This window comes from Macaca nemestrina, chromosome 20 (assembly GCF_043159975.1).
Source record: "Macaca nemestrina isolate mMacNem1 chromosome 20, mMacNem.hap1, whole genome shotgun sequence".
Taxonomy (NCBI): Eukaryota; Metazoa; Chordata; class Mammalia; order Primates; family Cercopithecidae; genus Macaca; species Macaca nemestrina.
In genome coordinates this window covers 3,066,312-3,083,819 of record NC_092144.1, presented here as the reverse complement: position 1 = coordinate 3,083,819, position 17,508 = coordinate 3,066,312, and the positions used below count along the sequence as shown (strand labels likewise).

The window sequence follows — 17,508 nt, the reverse complement described above, 5'->3', positions numbered from 1 at the left end:
CAGTGGGTGCGTCGTGGCATGCGTTTATCGGGGCATGGTCGTGGAGGAAGGCAGGGGCCGCTGGCAGGTGGAGGGGCAGTACGGCTCCAGACCCCACTCCCGGTAGTTCTGGGTGGTGCCAGGCGGGCGCTGGGGTGCCGACAGGGAGGGCACGTAGTCTGATGCCCTCCATAGCGGCTCCACCCCGTACCGGTTCCTGTTGATGACTGTAGATGGTACCCGGGTCACTCTGTGCCCCCACCTCCTCGCCATTGGCCAGCAAGGGGCTCCCAGACCTCCCTGGCGGTTTTACCCTGGCCTAGGTGGCCTCGTCCCCCAGGCTTCCCGGGGACCCGCCCCGCACTTGGCCTCACCATATTCCTTGCCCCGGATTGGCCTGTCTTTCCACAGCGTGCTCCCCCACCGGGTGCTGGGGACCTGGTACTGGGCAGGGATGATGGGATCGTGCCAGGCGGTCTCCCGAAGGTGCTGGGTATAGGCTGCGGTGGGGTGGGGGCTGGCGGTCATTCCTGTCCCCCTCCAGCAGGCCCGGTGCCCAGGGCGGGGAGGGCAGGCACTCACCCGATGGCATGGTGTGCTCACGGCGTTGGTAGCAGCCGTGCCAGCGGTTGTAGGCCTCGCGGAAGGGGCTGGCCGGGTCCAACGGCAGGTTGTACCAGGCTTCCCGGGTGTCCGAGTTGGTCAGGCCTGTGTACCACAGCTGGCCAGCTGCGTCGCATCCCATGGGTGTGTACTTCCAGTGTGTGGCCTGCCTGATGGCCAGTGGCCAGCGGGGACCCTCCAGGGACAGGTAGTCATCACTGAGAGTGGGCAGGGGGCAGAGACTGAGCTCGTCTCTACAGCAAGTGCTCTGACCCTTTTGCGATGTCTGCCGGGGGGGAGGATGTAGAGGCCTGGCCCACGGCGTGGGGCCTTCCTCCCTCGCCACTTGGTGTCTGTCCTTCAGCCCTGGATCCCTCACCCCAGGGAGTGGGTGGCACAGGAGAGAGGCTGACACCCCCTCTCCCCACACGTCCCACCCCAAGCACCCAAGTCAGCACTAAACCTTTCTGTTCTGAGCTTTTCTTGCCTGGGGAAGAGGGAGGGGAAGAGGACGAGGGCCCTGGCTACTCCTGGGTTCCTATAGTCCTTGTCCAGCCTGCAAGACCTACAAGTCCCTTCCTTTGGGAAGCCCCCCGGGCCCAGAGGTGCACCAGGAAGAAGTGGTCTGGGGCTGGCACTGAGCCATGGCCCAGGGAGGACTGGGGGACGCACTAGGCCAGGTGTGTGGCTCACACCTGTAAACCCAGCACTTTGGGAGGCTGAGGCAGGTGGATCACTTGAGGTCAAGAGTTCAAGACCAGCCTGGCCAGCATGGTGAAACCCCATCTCCACTAAAAATACGAAAATTAGCCAGGCGTGGTTGGGGGTGCCTGTAATCCCAGCTACTTGGGAGGCTGAGGCAGGAGAATCACTTGAATCTGGGAAGTGGAGGTTGCAGTGAGCTGAGATAGTGCCACTGCACTCCAGCCTGGCGACAGAGTGAGACTGTCTCAAAAACAAAAGGAGAAAAGACTCAAAGATGTTTTATGCTTTGGCCTTGCTCTTGGGAATATGTCCCAAGGAACCCCAGAGAACAAGGTTGTTGGCCCCAAGATAGCCTGGCAGGGCTCAAAACAATCTCACCTGTGCCCTGCACGGAAAGCCTGGTTCCAGGTCTCATGGCAGGAACTCGGCTTAAATCCTGACTAGACTCCCAGGTGCCCACAGAACATGGGAGTAGCCTGGCCAGTTACGGAGCCTGTTTGAAGGACACCACGTAGACTCGGCTTTTCCACTAGAAAGGCAATTTCAAGATCTGGGGAACCTCGCCCTTTTGAAATGAATTGCAAAACACATATAGCTTTTAAAACGCAATTAAAACAGCACAAAATTGGCGGGGCGCAGTGGCTCACGCCTGTAATCCCAGCACTTTGGGAGGCTGAAGCGGGTGGATCACATGAGCCCAGGAGTTCGAGACCAGCCTGGCCAACATGGTGAAACCCCGTCTCTACTAAAAATACAAAAATTAGCCGGGCGTGGTGATGGACACCTGTGGTCCCAGCTACTCGGGAAGCTGAGGCAGGAGAATCTCTTGAACCTGGGAGGCGGAGGTTGCAGTGAGCTGAGATTGTGCCACTCCAGCCTGGGTGAGAGAGAGAGACTCCATCTCAAAACAGACAGACAAAAAGTAATTAAAACAGCACAGAATGACATTTGATGAGAAATGGGCCCCCTCACCACTGCTGTCGGCCCCGTACCCACCTGCCCACTCACTACTTTCTGGTGTTTCCTTCCAGGACCAGGTGGTACGTACACCCACCTCCATTACTACCCACTTCCGGGAGCCTGTCCACCGCATCTCCATTTTTTTTTTTTTTTAATAGAAATAGGGTCTCGCACCCGACGCAGTGGCTCACGCCTGTAATCCCAGCACTGTGGGAGGCCGAGGCAGGTGGATCACGAGGTCAGGAGTTTGAGACCAGCCTGGCCAACATGGTGAAACCCTGTCTCTACTAAAAATACAAAAATTAGCCGGGCGTGGTGGCTCATGCCTGTAATCCCAGCTACTTGGAAGGCTGAGGCAGGAGAATCGCTTGAACCCAGGAGGCAGAGGTTGCAGTGAGCCGAGATCATGCCACTGCACTCCAGCCTGGGCAACCGAGTGAGACACTTTTTTTTTTTTTTTTTTATGAGACAGAGTCTTGCTCTGTCGCCTAGGCTGGAGTGCAGTGGCACGATTTCGGCTCACTGCAGCCTTGACCTCCTGGGCGCAAGCGATCCTCCCACCTCAGCTTCCCAAGTAGCTAGCATTACAGGCACGTGCCACCATGCTTGGTTTTTTTTTTTTTTCCAGACGGAATCTTTCCCTGTCACCCAGGCTGGAGTGCAGTGGTGCGATATTGGCTCACTACAACCTCCGCCTCCTGGGTTCGAGTGATTCTCCTGCCTTGGCCTCCTGAGTAGCTGGGATTGCAGGCACCTGCCACCACACCCAGACTTTTTTTGTATTTTTAGTAGAGACGGGGTTTCCCCATCTTGGCCAGGCTGATCTTAAACTCCTGACGTCGTGATCCACCAACCTCGGCCTCCCAAAGTGCAAGGATTACAGCCGTGAGCCAGTGCACCCAGCCTTTTTTTTTTTTTTTTTTTTTTTGGAGACCGAGTTTCGCTCTTGTTGTCCAGGCTGGAGTGCAATGGCGCCATCTCGGCTCACTGCAACCTCTGCCACCCAGGTTCACGCGATTCTCCTGCCTCAGCCTCCTGAGTAGCTGGGATTACTGGCATGAGCCACCATGCCCAGCTAATTTTGTATTTTTAGTAGAGATGGGGTTTCACCATGTTGGTCAGGCTGGTCTTGAACTCCTGACCTCAGGTGATCCGCCTGCCTCGGCCTCCGAAAGTACTGGAATTACAGGCGTGACTCACTGCACCCGGCAGCCTGGCTGATCTTTTAATTTTTTTATAGAGATGGGGGTCTCACAGCTGGGTGCAGTGACTCACGCCTGTAATCCCAGCACTTTGGGAGGCCAAGGTGAGCAGATCATGAGGTCAGAAGATCGAGACCATCCTGGCCAACATGGTGAAACCCCGTCTTTACTAAAAATACAAAAATTCGCTAGGCATGGTGGCATATGCCTATAATCCCAGCTACTTGGGAGGCTGAGGCAGGAGAAAGGCTTGAAGCAGGGAGTCAGAGGCTGCAGTGAGCCAAGAGTGCACCACTGGACTCCAGCCTGGCAACAAGAACGAGAGTCTGTACAAAAAAAAAATACAAAACTGAGCTGGGTATGGTGGCACACACCTGTAGTCCCAGCTACTCAGGAGGCTTGAGACAGGAGAATCCTTGAACTTCGGAGACGGAGGTTGCAGTGAGCCAAGATTGTGCCACTTCACCTTAGCCTGGGCAACAGAGTGAGACTCTGTCTCAGAAAAACAAACAAACAAAAAAAAAAACTGGGTCTCACTATGTTGCCCAGGCTGGTCTTGAACTCCTGGGCTCAAGTGATCCTCCTGTCTCAGCCTCCCAAAGTGCTGGGATTACAGTGGGCCACCATGCCCAGCCACCATCTTGGTTTAATTTCTTTCCTTGGAAATAGAGCAAAGGGCTTTCACTCTTCTTTTTCATGGCTGCATAGTATTCCATAATTGTTTAAACAACTGCTAATAGACACTGTATTGGGGTGACTTGCATACCTCCAAAATTGCATCTGCTGAGAACCTCCGGACATGGCCTTGTTTGGAAATGGTTTTAGCAGATGCAGCTAAGATGAGGTCACCCCGTGTTAGGATGGCCCCGAATCCAGTGCCTGACGCCCTTATAAGGAGAAGGAAACTTGGATGCAGACAGGAAGGCCGGGTGAAGACAGCAGCAGAGACTGGGGGCCAAGGAGTGCCTGGGGTTGCCCAGAACCACCACGGGCTGTGAGAGGTGTGGGACAGACTCCCTCAGCCACAGAAGGGCCCAGGCCCGCACACGCCTGGATTTCAGAGGGTGGATATTTCTGTGGCCGAAGCTCCCAGTGCGTTTGCAGCCCTTGGAAATGGCCACAGACACATTTGTTCTCGGCCTGTCTCCAGGTCTGTGGCCCCCACAGTGAGCGGCCGCAGGCTGGAGGGGAACAGGAAGAGCTGGAGGGGACTTCACACACGTGAGCCTTTTAGGAATAATGAATGACACATGCAAGACCCCAAACCAAACCCCATGTAACCTGACACCCAGGGAGGGAGGGGCTCACCTGTAGAGAGGTGCTGGGAAGCTGGCCTCGAGGGTCCCCGAGGGGACATAGGGCCGGGCAGCCTCTCGCCTCAGGGTTTGCATGTCTGCCTGGGTCCCTGGCGCTCCTGCCAGGAAGGCCTCCGAGGCCACTGTTGACAGCATAAAGGCCACCCAGTGTTCCGGCAACAGCGCTGACGGCTCCCTCCTCCCAGCAGCGGGGGGGGTGAGGTGGCCTCAAGCGAGGGGAGGGCTGGAGAGTCGTTCTGAGTATTTAACAACGGGGGGTGACACAGTGTGGGTGGGCAGGGCCAGGGCCACTGCCAGGTGGGGTCTGTGGCTGTGAGCCCCCAGCTCTACGCACGCCCCACCTGGGGCCTGGCCTCTGCATCTCCACACCCCCTTGAGGGGCTTCTGTCTCCCCCTTGCACCTTCGATCGCAGGAGGCGGTGCCCAGTCAGGGGCGCAGGCACCTGGCACCCCAGCTCCTCTCTCCTCACCCGCTCACACCCAGTCCGTTTGTAAAACACACCCAGGATGAGACCCGCACACGGGGCCTCACAGCAGCACAATTTGTGACAACCTGAGGCGGAGAACACCGAACACCCAGTGAGGGGAGGGACCAGCCATGTGCTGGAATGAGATTCAGCCACCAGGAGGTGCGAAGCTCTGACCCAGGCCACAGTGTGGATGCACCTTGAGGATGTCACGCTCCTCTGAGCCAGACACAGAAGGGCATGCTGTGATCCCACTTCTGTGAAATGTCCAGGACAGGCTGATCCACAGAGGCAGGGAGAGGGTTCGTGGGTGCTGGAACTGGGGAGGCGGACCTGGGGGTGACTAGGTGATGTAACGGGGACAGGACTGCCTTCTGGGTGATGAGAATGTTCTGGAATCGGAGGTGGTGGCTGCACGGCGTGGTGAAGGTACTGAACGCCACCTCACTGTAAGATGGTAGATTTTGTATTTTACCACAATAAAAAAAAAAAACAAAAAACAACATAAAACCCAACAAACATCCAGGAACCTCCTGCCTTGTCTCCTCTGGCTGGGCCTGGCCTCGGGTAGAATCTGGCTTGGGTGGGGGCAGAGCTTACACCCTGGTCTCGGCTTCCCCTGCCCCTGCGTCGGGTCCCCACAGAGCCGACCCTGCCTTTCCCATCTGGACAGGCACCCAGGGGCCCCACTCCCTCGGGGTAAGTGCCAAAGTCCTCCCTGAGGCCCACAAGGCCCTGCCCCCCTCTCCTCACTCTGTTCCTCCTGCATGCCAGGTGCCGTGCTGTCCCAGGGCCTTTGCATGGCTGTGCCCTCTGCCTCTCACCCAGGTGTCCCTGCCTCCTCTAGCCCTGGCTGAAATGCCAGGCTTGCGGTGAGCCCCTGATCCAAGGCTGCCCTTTCCCAGGGCCCCTTCCGCACCCTCTGACGCCGCCGCCTCACTTCCTCATAAGCTCCTGTCTCTGGGCTGTGCCCCCCAGGCCAGCTCCACATGGGCCAGGTCTGCTCAGTTTCATCATCTCCAATGCCCAGGACGGGACCTGCCCTGGCTCCTTCACCGTCTTCTCAGGCACCGTAAAGAGCGAGCCTCAAAACCACCTGGGGCCTCCTGGCTGCCAGGCACCCCCCACAGCCTCCCTTGCAGCCCCTGGCCCCCAGGCCTCCTGGCTCCCCCAACCACTTCCCAGCCATTCCTCCTGTTCTCCCAGACCCCGGGGAGGCACCAGCACCCCCTGGGCCAGGCTCCTGCCTCCTGCACCTCTCATTGCAGAACCTGCGGCAGCCTGAGCTTTTCAATTCTCTTTCCCTCTCACTGCACCAGCTACGTTCCAGGATCAACAAAAAAGTCGCAAACCGCCCTGCGGGGCCCTTCATCAGCCTCCCGCTCCATCCGGGCATCTCCCAGCCATGGCCAGGGTCGCCCCAGGAAGTGATGGCCCCACTGGCCTTGGTCTGTCGGGTGGAGTTGACAGCAGAGGCACCTGCCCCAGCGCTGCTGAGCGGCCCCCGTGCCCCTCAAGGCCTGATGGATGCTCCCCTGGGGCCCCTCCACCCCTTCTCGGCTGTCCTGGGCTGTGGGGAACCAAAGCCCCCATTTCTACACAAGCCCTGGCCCGTCATCATGGGCCCCTCCCACCACGGCCTTCACCCCACTTGCTCTGTCCCTCCTGGTCCCATCTGGCCAGCCCTGGGGGTGAGCTCAGCCCTGCAGCGCCCACCCTCCCTCCCTCCCTGATGGGGTCGGGCGAGCACCTCCTCCCGGGAACAGGGCCGTCCGGCTGGAGCGCAGGGACTCGCCTAGAGTCCAGTCCTTGGCCCCACAAGACTGTGGCCGGCGACCCGGCAGACCGGCCCGGGAGGGGTCTCTGCGGCCTTCGAGGGCTGAGTTCCCTATCTGTGAAATGCAGGGCTGGGAAGCCCCTCAGAAGTTGCTTCTGCAGCTCCGGGGCCAGATGGGGACTCAAGGGCAGGACCGTGTGACCCCACCCGAGCCGGGGACCTAGAGCCAGCCAGCCCCGGCCACACATGAATCCACGCGTTTAATGACAGCGTCACTGCATTACATGAGAAAGAAGGCTGATCTGTCCTGGGAGGTCCCCCGCCCCCCAGCATGGGCAGAACCAGCCCCAACACAAATCTCACCCCTTCCCTCCGGCCCTGCGGCGGTTCCGGTCCCAGGAGGAGCCTCGGAGGCCCCCGTGGGCTGTGCCCTGAGCCGGCCACGCCCCGAGGCCCACAGCGACAAGGCGGCTCTTTGGCACTGCAGGGGCTGCTGTGGGCAGGGCGGGCACGGGCGAAGGCAGGGTTGGTTTTCCTATTTAAAAACCCCGAAACAGTAAGACCTTGACCACGGAAAATCCACATTGCCACGTGCACCGGCTCCCCCGGCGCGGGCGGGCGGCGAGGAGTCCACACCCGCTGGACAGAGGTGGGGAGAGTCTCTCCAGCGAATGCGGAAGATCCACCCACTTGAAACGACGGGGCTTTAAAACCAGGACCCCGTCTCCCAGGAGCAGTGGGTGGGTCCCGGCCCCTCCCCGTCTAGCCTCAAACATTTCCAGGACTGCTCAACAAAAACACAAAACAAATCCAAAGAAAAGTCACAAATACATATGTACACATGCACACCAACCCCACTGGAGACACCAGGCTATTGGGATGTGGGGAGTGGGGGTTCCCAAGCACAGCAGGGTGGCGGGTGGGACCCTCGGACTCCAGCCCGCCCCACCCTCTCCACGTCTCCACCAGTGAAATGGGAAGGGGCGGGGGGGGCAGGCAGTGCTCAGCTCAGGCCCCACTCCCCAGCCTTGCCTCCCTCCCCGCCTGCTGTGTGGCTTGGGAGCATGAGACAGAGGAACAGAGGAGCCCGGGAAGCTTCTGGAAGGACGGAGGGCGCCCACCTCCTGGACCCCTTGGGTCTCCTTGGCTTCCCCACAGCTGCTGGCGCTGGTGGACAGGACAGGCGAAGACATGGGCAGCCTGGGAGCGGGGGCCACACCGCCGCTGGCCTCCACAGGACCCAGCCACCCAGCAGGCACGGGAGACGCAAGTCTTGCGCGGGGAAGGGGGACGCTGGCCCGGTGAGGGCACGTGTTGAAGAATGCACGAAGACGTGGCATCTGTTGTGCTCCTCTCCAGCCAGGGCAGTGAGGAGGCCCGTGTTCAGTTCTCCTGGGGTGACGAGTCCAGAGCAGACGTCCTCCGGTGTGAGGGTGACGCTCAGCCAGGATGCACAGGCCCATCTGAAGGCCACTGCCTGCCAGGTGACGGCCGTGACACAGATGCTTCCAGAGAGACTGCTACTTCAAGCGGTGACAGCAGAGGTGGCTGCAAGGACGCCGTGAAGCCCAGGCGGGGACTGTCTCCTGGATCCACAGGCCGGTTCCGCCAGTGGCCCTGAGCCATCTGCCCAGGCCTACACGTCTTGGTCTGGCCTTGGGTCTGGTCTTGGGTTTGACATAGTGGGACTGCAGCCGTGAACGGGCAACCGGGGGTCTCAGGCCCCCACCCATCAGCCCTGGTATCTGGTGGTCTGTTCCGTGCAGACGTGGGCAGTTCCAGGAAGAGCCAGCGGTGCTGGTGGGCAGGTGATGAACAGATGGAGGCAGTGAGGGTCCCAGGGGGCGTCCATCGCTCTGAGTACAGACGGTCTGAGCCGGGACCGTCCAATGTGGTTCTTGCCCTTTAGGAAGGGAGACAGAGCCCCTGATGCTGAAGGTCCCCGACCACGTGCCCACCCCAGATACTGGTGGACATGGTTCACAATCAGGCATTTAATGAGACTCCAGGATCCTCCAGGCCCAGCTCCCCGCCCGCCCGGCCGCCTTCCTCGGGGGACAAGCGCTGGGAAGGCAGGGTCCATGCAAGCTGAGGAGCTGGGGTCCTCCGACGATGGCTGGCGTGGTGCGGTCCTGCCCGGTAGGTTTACCGGATCCTGGTGAAGAGGTTGAGCACAGACACAGACTCCTGCAGACACATGGGGGTGGGAGACGCGCTGAGCCGCAACCCTAGGGAGGAAGCTGCCTGGAGGGAACCTGAGGCTGTGGGGCTTGGTCCTGAGGCTGGGAGGTGCCGGTCCAGCCTCGGCCTGCCACACTGCCCCTGACACATGACCCGGAATTTGACATAAGGGAAGCTCGGAGGTGGGGGAACCCAGGGGAGGGTACGCCAGAGGACACAGTGGGGATAGGGACGACCTTGGGACAGGCTGGGGCGGGGGCGAGTGGCGCTGATACCGACCCACTTTACCTTTGTCGAACGGGTTTTGCTAAAGACGTTCCAGAACCTCAGGGTCTCGTCTCCAGCACCAGTGACGATGGCCTCCCCATCAGGGGACATTGCCTGTGGACGGGAGGGAAGCACCCCATGTCACCGGGCCTCTAGGTGCCTCAGGACAGTGCTGGGGGACCGAAGGAAAGGGGAGCAAGGTGTGGGGTGGCTGGGACCCCCAAACTAGGTTGCATGGGCAGAGCCCAGACTCTGGGACCAGGAGGGAGGAGCAGGCCGGGGCCACCACAGGCAGAAACCAAGGTTGGAGTCTTTTTGTTTTTTTTAATTTTAAGACAGGGTCTGGCTCTGTCACCCAGGCTGGAGTGTGCAGTGGGGCGATCCTGGCTCACTGCAGCCTTGATCTCCTGGGCTCGGTGATCCTCCCATCTCAGCCTCCTGAGTAGCTGGGACTACAGGTGCACACCACCACACCTGGCTCACTTAAAAAAAGGTTTTGTAGAGACGGGGTCTTGCTACGTTGCCCAGGCTGGTCTTGAACTCCTGGGCTCAAGCGATCCTCCCGCCCTGGCTTCCTGAAGTGGAGGGATTATAGGCGTGAGCCATCGCACCTGGCCAAGGTTGGAGCATTTTTGCAAAAACACAAAGGACACCCCTTTGCAAGGTGGGGCCGTCCACTCTGAGTAGATGAGGGACTGTCAGATGCGTGGATGAAAGCACAAAACATGTTTTTCAGGGAAGAAATAAAACCTTGGCCAGTGAGGGCACGTAGGGTCAAGGACGCCTCCTGGCCCCCTTCCAGCGACGTGCACACAGTTACTGCGAGGACGGCCACGGGGTCATCTAAGTGGTCAGGTGTGAGGTAATTTTGGCCTTCCTCTTCACCCCTCTTTTTGGGGAAAATAAACAAATGAAGAGGCTGAGGTCCTCCAGGAGGACAGGGCCCACACCTGCAGGGCTGGGGAGTTCAGTAAAGCCCATTCCAACGCTGGCAATACAACCAGCACCAGATGCCCCGACAGCCAGCCCCGGTGCTGGGTCCCACGGGGTTTTACATCTGCACACCACCCTCCCTAAGAACACAGGACAGGTGCTCTGGGGCAGCCACGGCAGTTTGTCCAGAATCCCAGGGCACCTTGAAGTGCCTGGCGTGCACTCACCAGGTATAGCACGCGGTAGGAGTGCCCGGTCAGCTTGGCCACCTGGGTCAGGGAGGGGTACTTCCAGACAAGGATCTGGTTCTGTGAGTAGCCGTGCGTGCTCACCTGGAGGGTGGAGGGGGCGCTGCGGTCGGTGGGGGGAACGAGGCCGGGCGCTATGCCTGCTGCCTCCTATGTACCCGCCCGAGCCCGTTAGAGAGCTCGGAGCCGCCAGCCAGCCCGGGAGGAGCAGTAGATACAGAGATGTGGCTCTGCCTCCTGAGTCTGTCTGGGAGGTGTGAAGGCCACAGGTGTACCCCTCCACCCACCGCCAAAGGCTGGAGCCCAACAAGGACCCACACAGGCCCACAGCCCCTCTGCCCCGCCTGCAAGTCATCCCTGACACTCTCCTGGTGACGCATGCCCGGAGTGGCTGAAGCAGGCCAGGGTGCTCCGCAGAGCCCACTTGGTCCTGGGCCTCCCCTCTCAGCAGAAGCAGCTGTGGGAGCTCCCCGGCTCCTCACAGAGCCGCCAGGTGTGGCTGCGACGAGGGCCCAGAGGCTCCAAGTCTTGCCCCAGGTGAGGCCCTGATGGGGCCCAGGGGCCTTGCCTTCCCCCTCCACCCCCGACAACTCCCTGCCTCCCTGCCCAGCCTCCCTCCTCCATCTCCCTTCAGCGCCTCTGACCCATCTCCCCACAGGCCGCTCTCAGATGGCAGGCAAGGGGCCAGCAGCACACACATCCTGAGGCCTGGTGGGAGGCCGGGTCACCCGTGCTCACCAGCTCGTTGGCGTGCTTGGACCAGGCCAGATTGCACACTTGGGAGCCCGTGTCGATACACTGCAGCGGCTGTCCCGTCAGCGTGTTCCAGAAGCGGATGCAGCGGTCGGCTGTGCCGCCCCCCGAGGCCAGCAGCCCGTGCTGATGCGGGGACCAGGCGATGGCCTTCACGGCCGCCAGGTGCTCCGTGTACTGCTGCACGGGGCTCAGGCTCGAGTGATTCCAGACCAGCAGCTGGGGGACAGGGGCTGTGAGGCCGGGGCTGTCCCAGCCCTGTGGTCCCATAGGCCGGTCCTCACAGGGGTGATAACCTGCCCTGGCACCCCACCCCACACCCCTCCTGCTGCTCCCTCAAGGACCCCTGGGGGCACACGCTCGTCACCCTGTGCCACAGGGCAGGACTGGCTAAGCAGGAAGGACAAGCCCAGGGCCCTGCTGATGGCTGTGGAGTGGGCCCCACGCCCACCCCCAGCCCAGGCTTCACCATTCCTGCCAGCGTGAGGGGTGCGGCTCCTGGGGAAGGGGCAGTCCAGGCTCGGGGCAGGGGTACCTTGTTGTCGTTGCCCCCTGAGGCGAGGAGCTGGTGGTCTGTGGACCACTTGAGCCCGCACACCTCCTGCCGGTGGCCCTGCAGCCGCCGCTCTGACTGCAGGGGTGGGGTGCGGATGTCCCTCTGCAGGATCATGCGGTCGCGGCTCCCGGACGACAGCTGCTCAGCGTTCCAGGCCAGCGCCCCTGGAGGCCAGGCGGAAGTAGGGGTGAGCCTCTCCTGGCCTCAGGGAGCTGGGGACTCGGGGAGCTCACCAGCCATGGGACCCGGGCACCTCACCGACGCGTGCCGTGTGGCCCTCCAACATGGACAGCTTCTTCCCTGCGGCCGCATCCCAGATTTGCACAAAGCCCTTGTGTGTGCCCACCGCCACCAGGTTCCCCTAGGAGCGAAGGCACGGGCAGAGCACCAGTGTCAGGTCTGGCCCGGGGACTGTGCCCGGCTTGGACTTGGTCACGCCAGGCTCTCTCCTCACCGGGGCTCTGGGATGGTCTCCCTAAAGACTCTTGAATGCATGTCTCTTTAGAAGCAGCTTAAATCCCCTCAGCACATTCTGGGGTGGCGGGCACGCCCCACGCATGCGACGCCTGGGTTTGTCAGCGTCCAGCCGAGACTCAGGATACGTGGACCTTCCCACAGGGACATGTCACACAGAGGGAAGGAGAAACTGCAGACACCGAGCTCCAGGTTCCACACATGCCCAGGAGCTGGGCAACACGTGTGGCTGTTGCAACTGACTGAGGCACATGAAAATCTATGTGGATGGAGGGAGGGTGAGTGTACACGCTGGACACAGCGAGGGGCTACGAGCACTAGAGGCAGCCCTGGGCAGCTCTGGGCAGGGGGCACAGGCCCTCCCCGTGACATGCTTCAAAGCTGCTGCCGGGATGTTCTCATCGTAGTCTAAAATGGAACTAAAGCCCACTCCACCCTGAGTGGAAACTGGAGCTCCAGGGGAGCGAGTCCTGGGTGGGCAGGTCCCACGGAAGGAACCGGGGTATTGCTTCCCCACGGGTCCTGCCATCCTTTCTGGGGGCCTGATGGGTGCCTGCTCATCCCTGTTACTCCCTCCACCAGGACCACACCAAGGCCGGGGACAGTGGGGGACACAGACCTATGCTTGGACACAGGCGACCTCAGGCCACGCACTAGCCCCTGTGGGTCTTCAAGGTCCCCAACATGGTCAAGGGCCCCATCAGATCTCCCAGGTGGGGGCCAAGCCCTCTGCACTCACCCGCTCAGACCAGCCCACGGAGGTCACTGAGTCCCCTTCCACCGAGAGGTCACAGAGCCGCGTCACCTGGAGGCAGAGGTCAGTGTGAGCTTTGCCGCTGGTCTTGAAGCCCCAGTCTATCCATGTGTACATTCACCCCTCCACTGTCTCACCCACCCACTCTCATCCACTCTCCCGTCCACTCTCATCCACTCACCCATCCACTCCCTCAACTACTCCCATCCACTCTCCCGTCCACTCTCCCGTCTACTCTCCCATCCACTCACCCGTCCGTTCACCCGTCCACTCTCTCATCCACTCTCCCACTCACTCTCCCGTCCACTCACCCGTCCACTCACCCGTCCACTCTCTCATCCACTCTCCCATCCACTCTCCCACCCACTCTCCCGTCCACTCACCCGTCCACTCACCCGTCCATTCTCCCAACTCACTCACCCGTCCACTCTCCCACTCTCCCGTCCACTCACCCGTCCACTCTCCCACTCACTCACCTGTCCACTCACCTGTCCACTCTCTCATCCACTCTCCCATCCACTCTCCCACCCACTCACCCACCCACTCTCCCATCCACTCTCCTGTCCACTCATTCACTCTCTCATCACTCCAGGCCCGTGGGGTCTCTGGGTTGGTCACTGCTGGGACCTGGCAGGCTCAAGCGGGATGTGGACAAAAGACACAGACGCAGGGGACACAGGCCTGCATGGGACGAGCGGATGATGGGAGGAAGCGCCAACCCTCGCTCTCCCGAGACTACTCGCATGGCGTTATCCCTGAAACCCCCACCCCAGCAGTATCTGCTGCTGCCCTGCACCAGCAACCCAGGCTTCCTGCAGGGACCAGCAGGCCCCGTGCGTCCAGAGGCCACTCCAGGACAGTGACTACTCGGTGGTTATGGTGGCCCCTGGGCTCAGCCAGGCTGGGACACCTGTCTCTTCTCTATGGAGCTGAACAGAGACTGTGGTTCCAGTGGGCACCCCATGCTGCTGTAGATGCCACTGCTGGCGGGGAGGGCCATGGCTGGGGGGCCTGGGGGGCTGGGAGGCCCTGGCTAGGAGGGCCATGGCAGGCGCCTGGCTCGTACTGATACTCCCCGGATCCCGGTGGGTACACTGAGGTCTGCCGGGAGCTGGGGAGGCCCTCGTGCACAGGCACACCCCACGCGGCACCCACCTGGCTGGTGCAGGCGCTCCACAGGTACACGCAGGTGCCCAGCCCCACGCTGAGCACATTGAGGGACGACCAGTCCACCAGATTGAGGTAGAAGTCGTCCTGCAGCTCGGGCGCATCCAGCACCTTGAAGGGGATCTTGGAGATCTTGCGGGTGGGTTTCCGTGGGGACCGGAGCAGCTTCTGGCTGCAGAGACGTCCGCGTGGCGTGCGTCAGCCACTGCACTTGGGTAACTTCTTGCAAACGCATGGGAAGTACCTCCTCCCCCGCCAGTCCCAGGAGCCCAGTCCGGCCCCTCCGATCACCACCACCACCACGTGATCCTAACCTGGGGACGGCCCCACAGCCCTTCACCCTCAGGTGTCTGGCTGCTCTGGGCTCCCTTCCACAGCTGTGCTGGCTCTGCTGCCCACACCTCCTCCAGGCAGCCCTTCCTGACTACACTGCCCCTGTCTGAGGCCAACACTGCCAGGCCATGGTGTGCCCTCGGTGAGGGGGTCTCTGGGCCACTCTAGGCCTGGTGTACACTTCTATTACTGACCATGGCCTCATGGGGGGCTGGGCCCCCTCCACTCTAAGGACTCTGGGGGAGGACACATCACAGCTCCAGGCCACTATGCCCTGGGAAGCCCCCTTCAGCCTCGCCCACCAGGACCCACAGGGACACCCACCTCTTGTTGCTGACGGGAGACAAGGAGTAGGGAGACACGTCATTGCCATCATCGGGGCTGGAGCGCTTGGTGCTGAGGGAATACTGCAGAGTGGGGGACACGCCAGCTGAGCAGACGCCCAGGCCGTAGGACCCTCCGAGCTGGACCCCAGCAGCCCACAGTCCTGGTACAGCTCGTAGCCCTAAGGCAGGCGCTAAGACCCTGTGCAGAGCAGCTGTGAATAGGAAGACGCCTTCCCGGCAGGGACTGTGGACCCCCACCCCTTCCGCCCTCTCTCAGGGAACCAAGCCAGGCTCTGTGTGATTCTGCCTTTGGGCTCCCAGATCATGTGGACAGAGTGCAGCCCTGTGGGAGTACCCAGTGCTGCCTCCTGCGGGCAAGACCCCACCGTCTTGGGTATTCGGGACCCCAGGTAGCATTGGTGTGGGGAGAAAAAGCCCAAGAGGCTGAGCCTGGATTCCTCCTGCACCCCCACTTCCCAGCTTACCTGCTGGGTCTCCAGCCTCAGATCCCAGAGGACCAGGGCCCTTGGCCTGACTAAGGAGCAGGAGCAGGGTCAGGGTGGGAGGGTGGGAAGCTGGGCCGTGGCCGGGCCCAAGAAACAGGCTGGTGCCCGGGAGGTGGGGGCTGGGGAAGCTGTCACTGGGAACCAGTTCCTGGGGGGGTGCCACAGGCTCACCGTGAACAGACCCTTCTTCTCAGGTGTGGAGGGCTGTAGCCTGCGATCCTCGGTCTGCGGGTCCTGCACCTTCTCGATGCCAGCACCCAGCAGCTCATTCTTGAGCAGGGCGGAGTAGGCCAGGCCATCTGCGGGCACCAAGCACAGTGCGGTGAGGTGGGGCAGGGCAGGGCAGGGTGGGGGCCTGCAGGGCGGATGGGCTGGCACCCTAACCTTTGCCGTTGTCTGAGGTGGCGTCCTTGGCTTTCCGGTTCTGACTGGGAGACTTCTCATTCTCCTGCAGGGAGGAGAGCAGAGAGGGAGGGGTTGAGGTGCCTGCTTGTTCCTGGCTCTAGAGCAAGGAGGCTAGGAGGGGCCCTGGGCCTCCCGGGGGGTCCCATCTCCTGCCCGGCCAGCCCCTCACGTTGATCCTGTGGAAGTTCACGCTCCAGTTCGCTCCGGCTCTAGAGGGGATGAAGCGGTCTCCGTGCTTGCTGGGTGAGGACACGGGGGAGCTGGCAGGCGTCAGGGTCCGCCGCATCTCCGTGACCTGAAGGGCATCAGCGGAGGGCCTGTTCTCAGCACTGAGAGCCCCTGCCACTGAGCAAAGAGGGCTTTGATCTTGCAAACCCAAGTGGAGGCACACAGTCACTCTTGGTCAGGGATTTATGTGCCAGAAGCCTCCGGGAGGTGCCAGGCCCACGGGCAGGCTCGGCCTCCCAACGCTGCCAGGCAGGAGGGTGGAGAGGGCAGGGCCATGAGACAGGATGGAATGGCAGGAATGGGGGCCATGGCAGAGGGGACAGAGCAAGGGAGCACAAGACCCTGACTGCCCTCCCAGCGCTGCGCGGATGCCACGCATTCACTGTTTCTTGACGGCACAAGACATAGAACAGCTGTGCCCAGAACCACCTGGGAGTGTGGTCCCCTCATCCCCATTTCCTGCCACCCACAACACCCGTCTAACCCTCCAACCCCATCTGACTGCCCCCGCGCCACCCACAACACCGGTCTAACCCTTCAACCCCATCTGACTGTCCCCGCGCCACACACAACACCCGTCTAACCCTCCAACCCCATCTGACTGTCCCCGCGCCACACACAACACCCGTCTAACCCTTCAACCCCATCTGACTGTCCCCGCGCCACACACAACACCCGTCTAACCCTCCAACCCCATCTGACTGTCCCCGCGCCACACACAACACCCGTCTAACCCTCCAACCCCATCTGACTGTCCCCGCGCCACACACAACACCCGTCTAATGCTCCAACCCCATCTGACTGTCCCCGCGCCACACACAACACCCATCTAACCCTCCAACCCCATCTGACTGTCCCCGCGCCACACAACACCCGTCTAACCCTCCAACCCCATCTGACTGTCCCCGCGCCACCCACAACACCCGTCTAACCCTCCAACCCCATCTGACTGCCCCCGCGCCACACACAACACCCGTCTAACCCTCCAACCCCATCTGACTGTCCCCACGCCACACACAACACCCGTCTAACCCTCCAACCCCATCTGACTGTCCCCGCGCCACCCACAACACCCGTCTAACCCTCCAACCCCATCTGACTGTCCCCGCGCCACACACAACACCCGTCTAACTCTCCAACCCCATCTGACTGTCCCCGTGCCATCACCCACAACACCCGTCTAACCCTCCAACCCCATCTGACTGTCCCCGCGCCACACACAACACCCATCTAACCATCCAACCCCATCTGACTGTCCCCGTGCCATCACCCACAACACCGGTCTAACCCTTCAACCCCATCTGACTGTCCCCGTGCCATCACCCACAACACCCGTCTAACCCTCCAACCCCATCTGTCCCCGTGCCA

General features: G+C 61.3%; 2 protein-coding genes across 3 annotated transcripts in view; both read right to left on the bottom strand.

Annotated features, from left to right (window-relative positions):
• Positions 1-7: 7 nt before the first annotated feature.
• Positions 8-6,900, bottom strand: TEKTIP1 (tektin bundle interacting protein 1). The gene is made up of 4 exons (XM_011747898.3): positions 4,758-6,900; positions 562-800; positions 354-479; positions 8-206 (listed from the first exon to the last, which is right to left on the bottom strand). Exons 1-4 carry the CDS (start codon positions 4,898-4,900, stop codon positions 25-27), a joined length of 690 nt encoding a protein of 229 aa, XP_011746200.2. The 5' UTR covers positions 4,901-6,900; the 3' UTR covers positions 8-24.
• Positions 6,901-7,818: 918 nt separating this feature from the next.
• The window catches only part of LOC105485530 (fizzy and cell division cycle 20 related 1), a 29,097-nt gene continuing 19,407 nt past the window's right edge, over positions 7,819-17,508 (bottom strand). Inside the window, exons 3-14 of one of the 2 annotated variants that reach the window (XM_011747901.3) lie at positions 16,082-16,207; positions 15,892-15,955; positions 15,679-15,806; positions 15,000-15,082; positions 14,331-14,514; positions 13,161-13,226; positions 12,206-12,308; positions 11,927-12,111; positions 11,377-11,610; positions 10,618-10,722; positions 9,470-9,571; positions 7,819-9,196 (exon numbers count right to left, since the gene is read on the bottom strand). In XM_011747901.3, coding sequence (XP_011746203.1) covers positions 9,155-9,196; positions 9,470-9,571; positions 10,618-10,722; positions 11,377-11,610; positions 11,927-12,111; positions 12,206-12,308; positions 13,161-13,226; positions 14,331-14,514; positions 15,000-15,082; positions 15,679-15,806; positions 15,892-15,955; positions 16,082-16,207 — 1,422 coding nt within the window. In that variant the 3' untranslated portion in view covers positions 7,819-9,154. The remainder of the gene's footprint in view (positions 9,197-9,469; positions 9,572-10,617; positions 10,723-11,376; positions 11,611-11,926; positions 12,112-12,205; positions 12,309-13,160; positions 13,227-14,330; positions 14,515-14,999; positions 15,083-15,678; positions 15,807-15,891; positions 15,956-16,081; positions 16,208-17,508) is intronic. The other variant, XM_011747903.3, reaches the window with a different exon arrangement.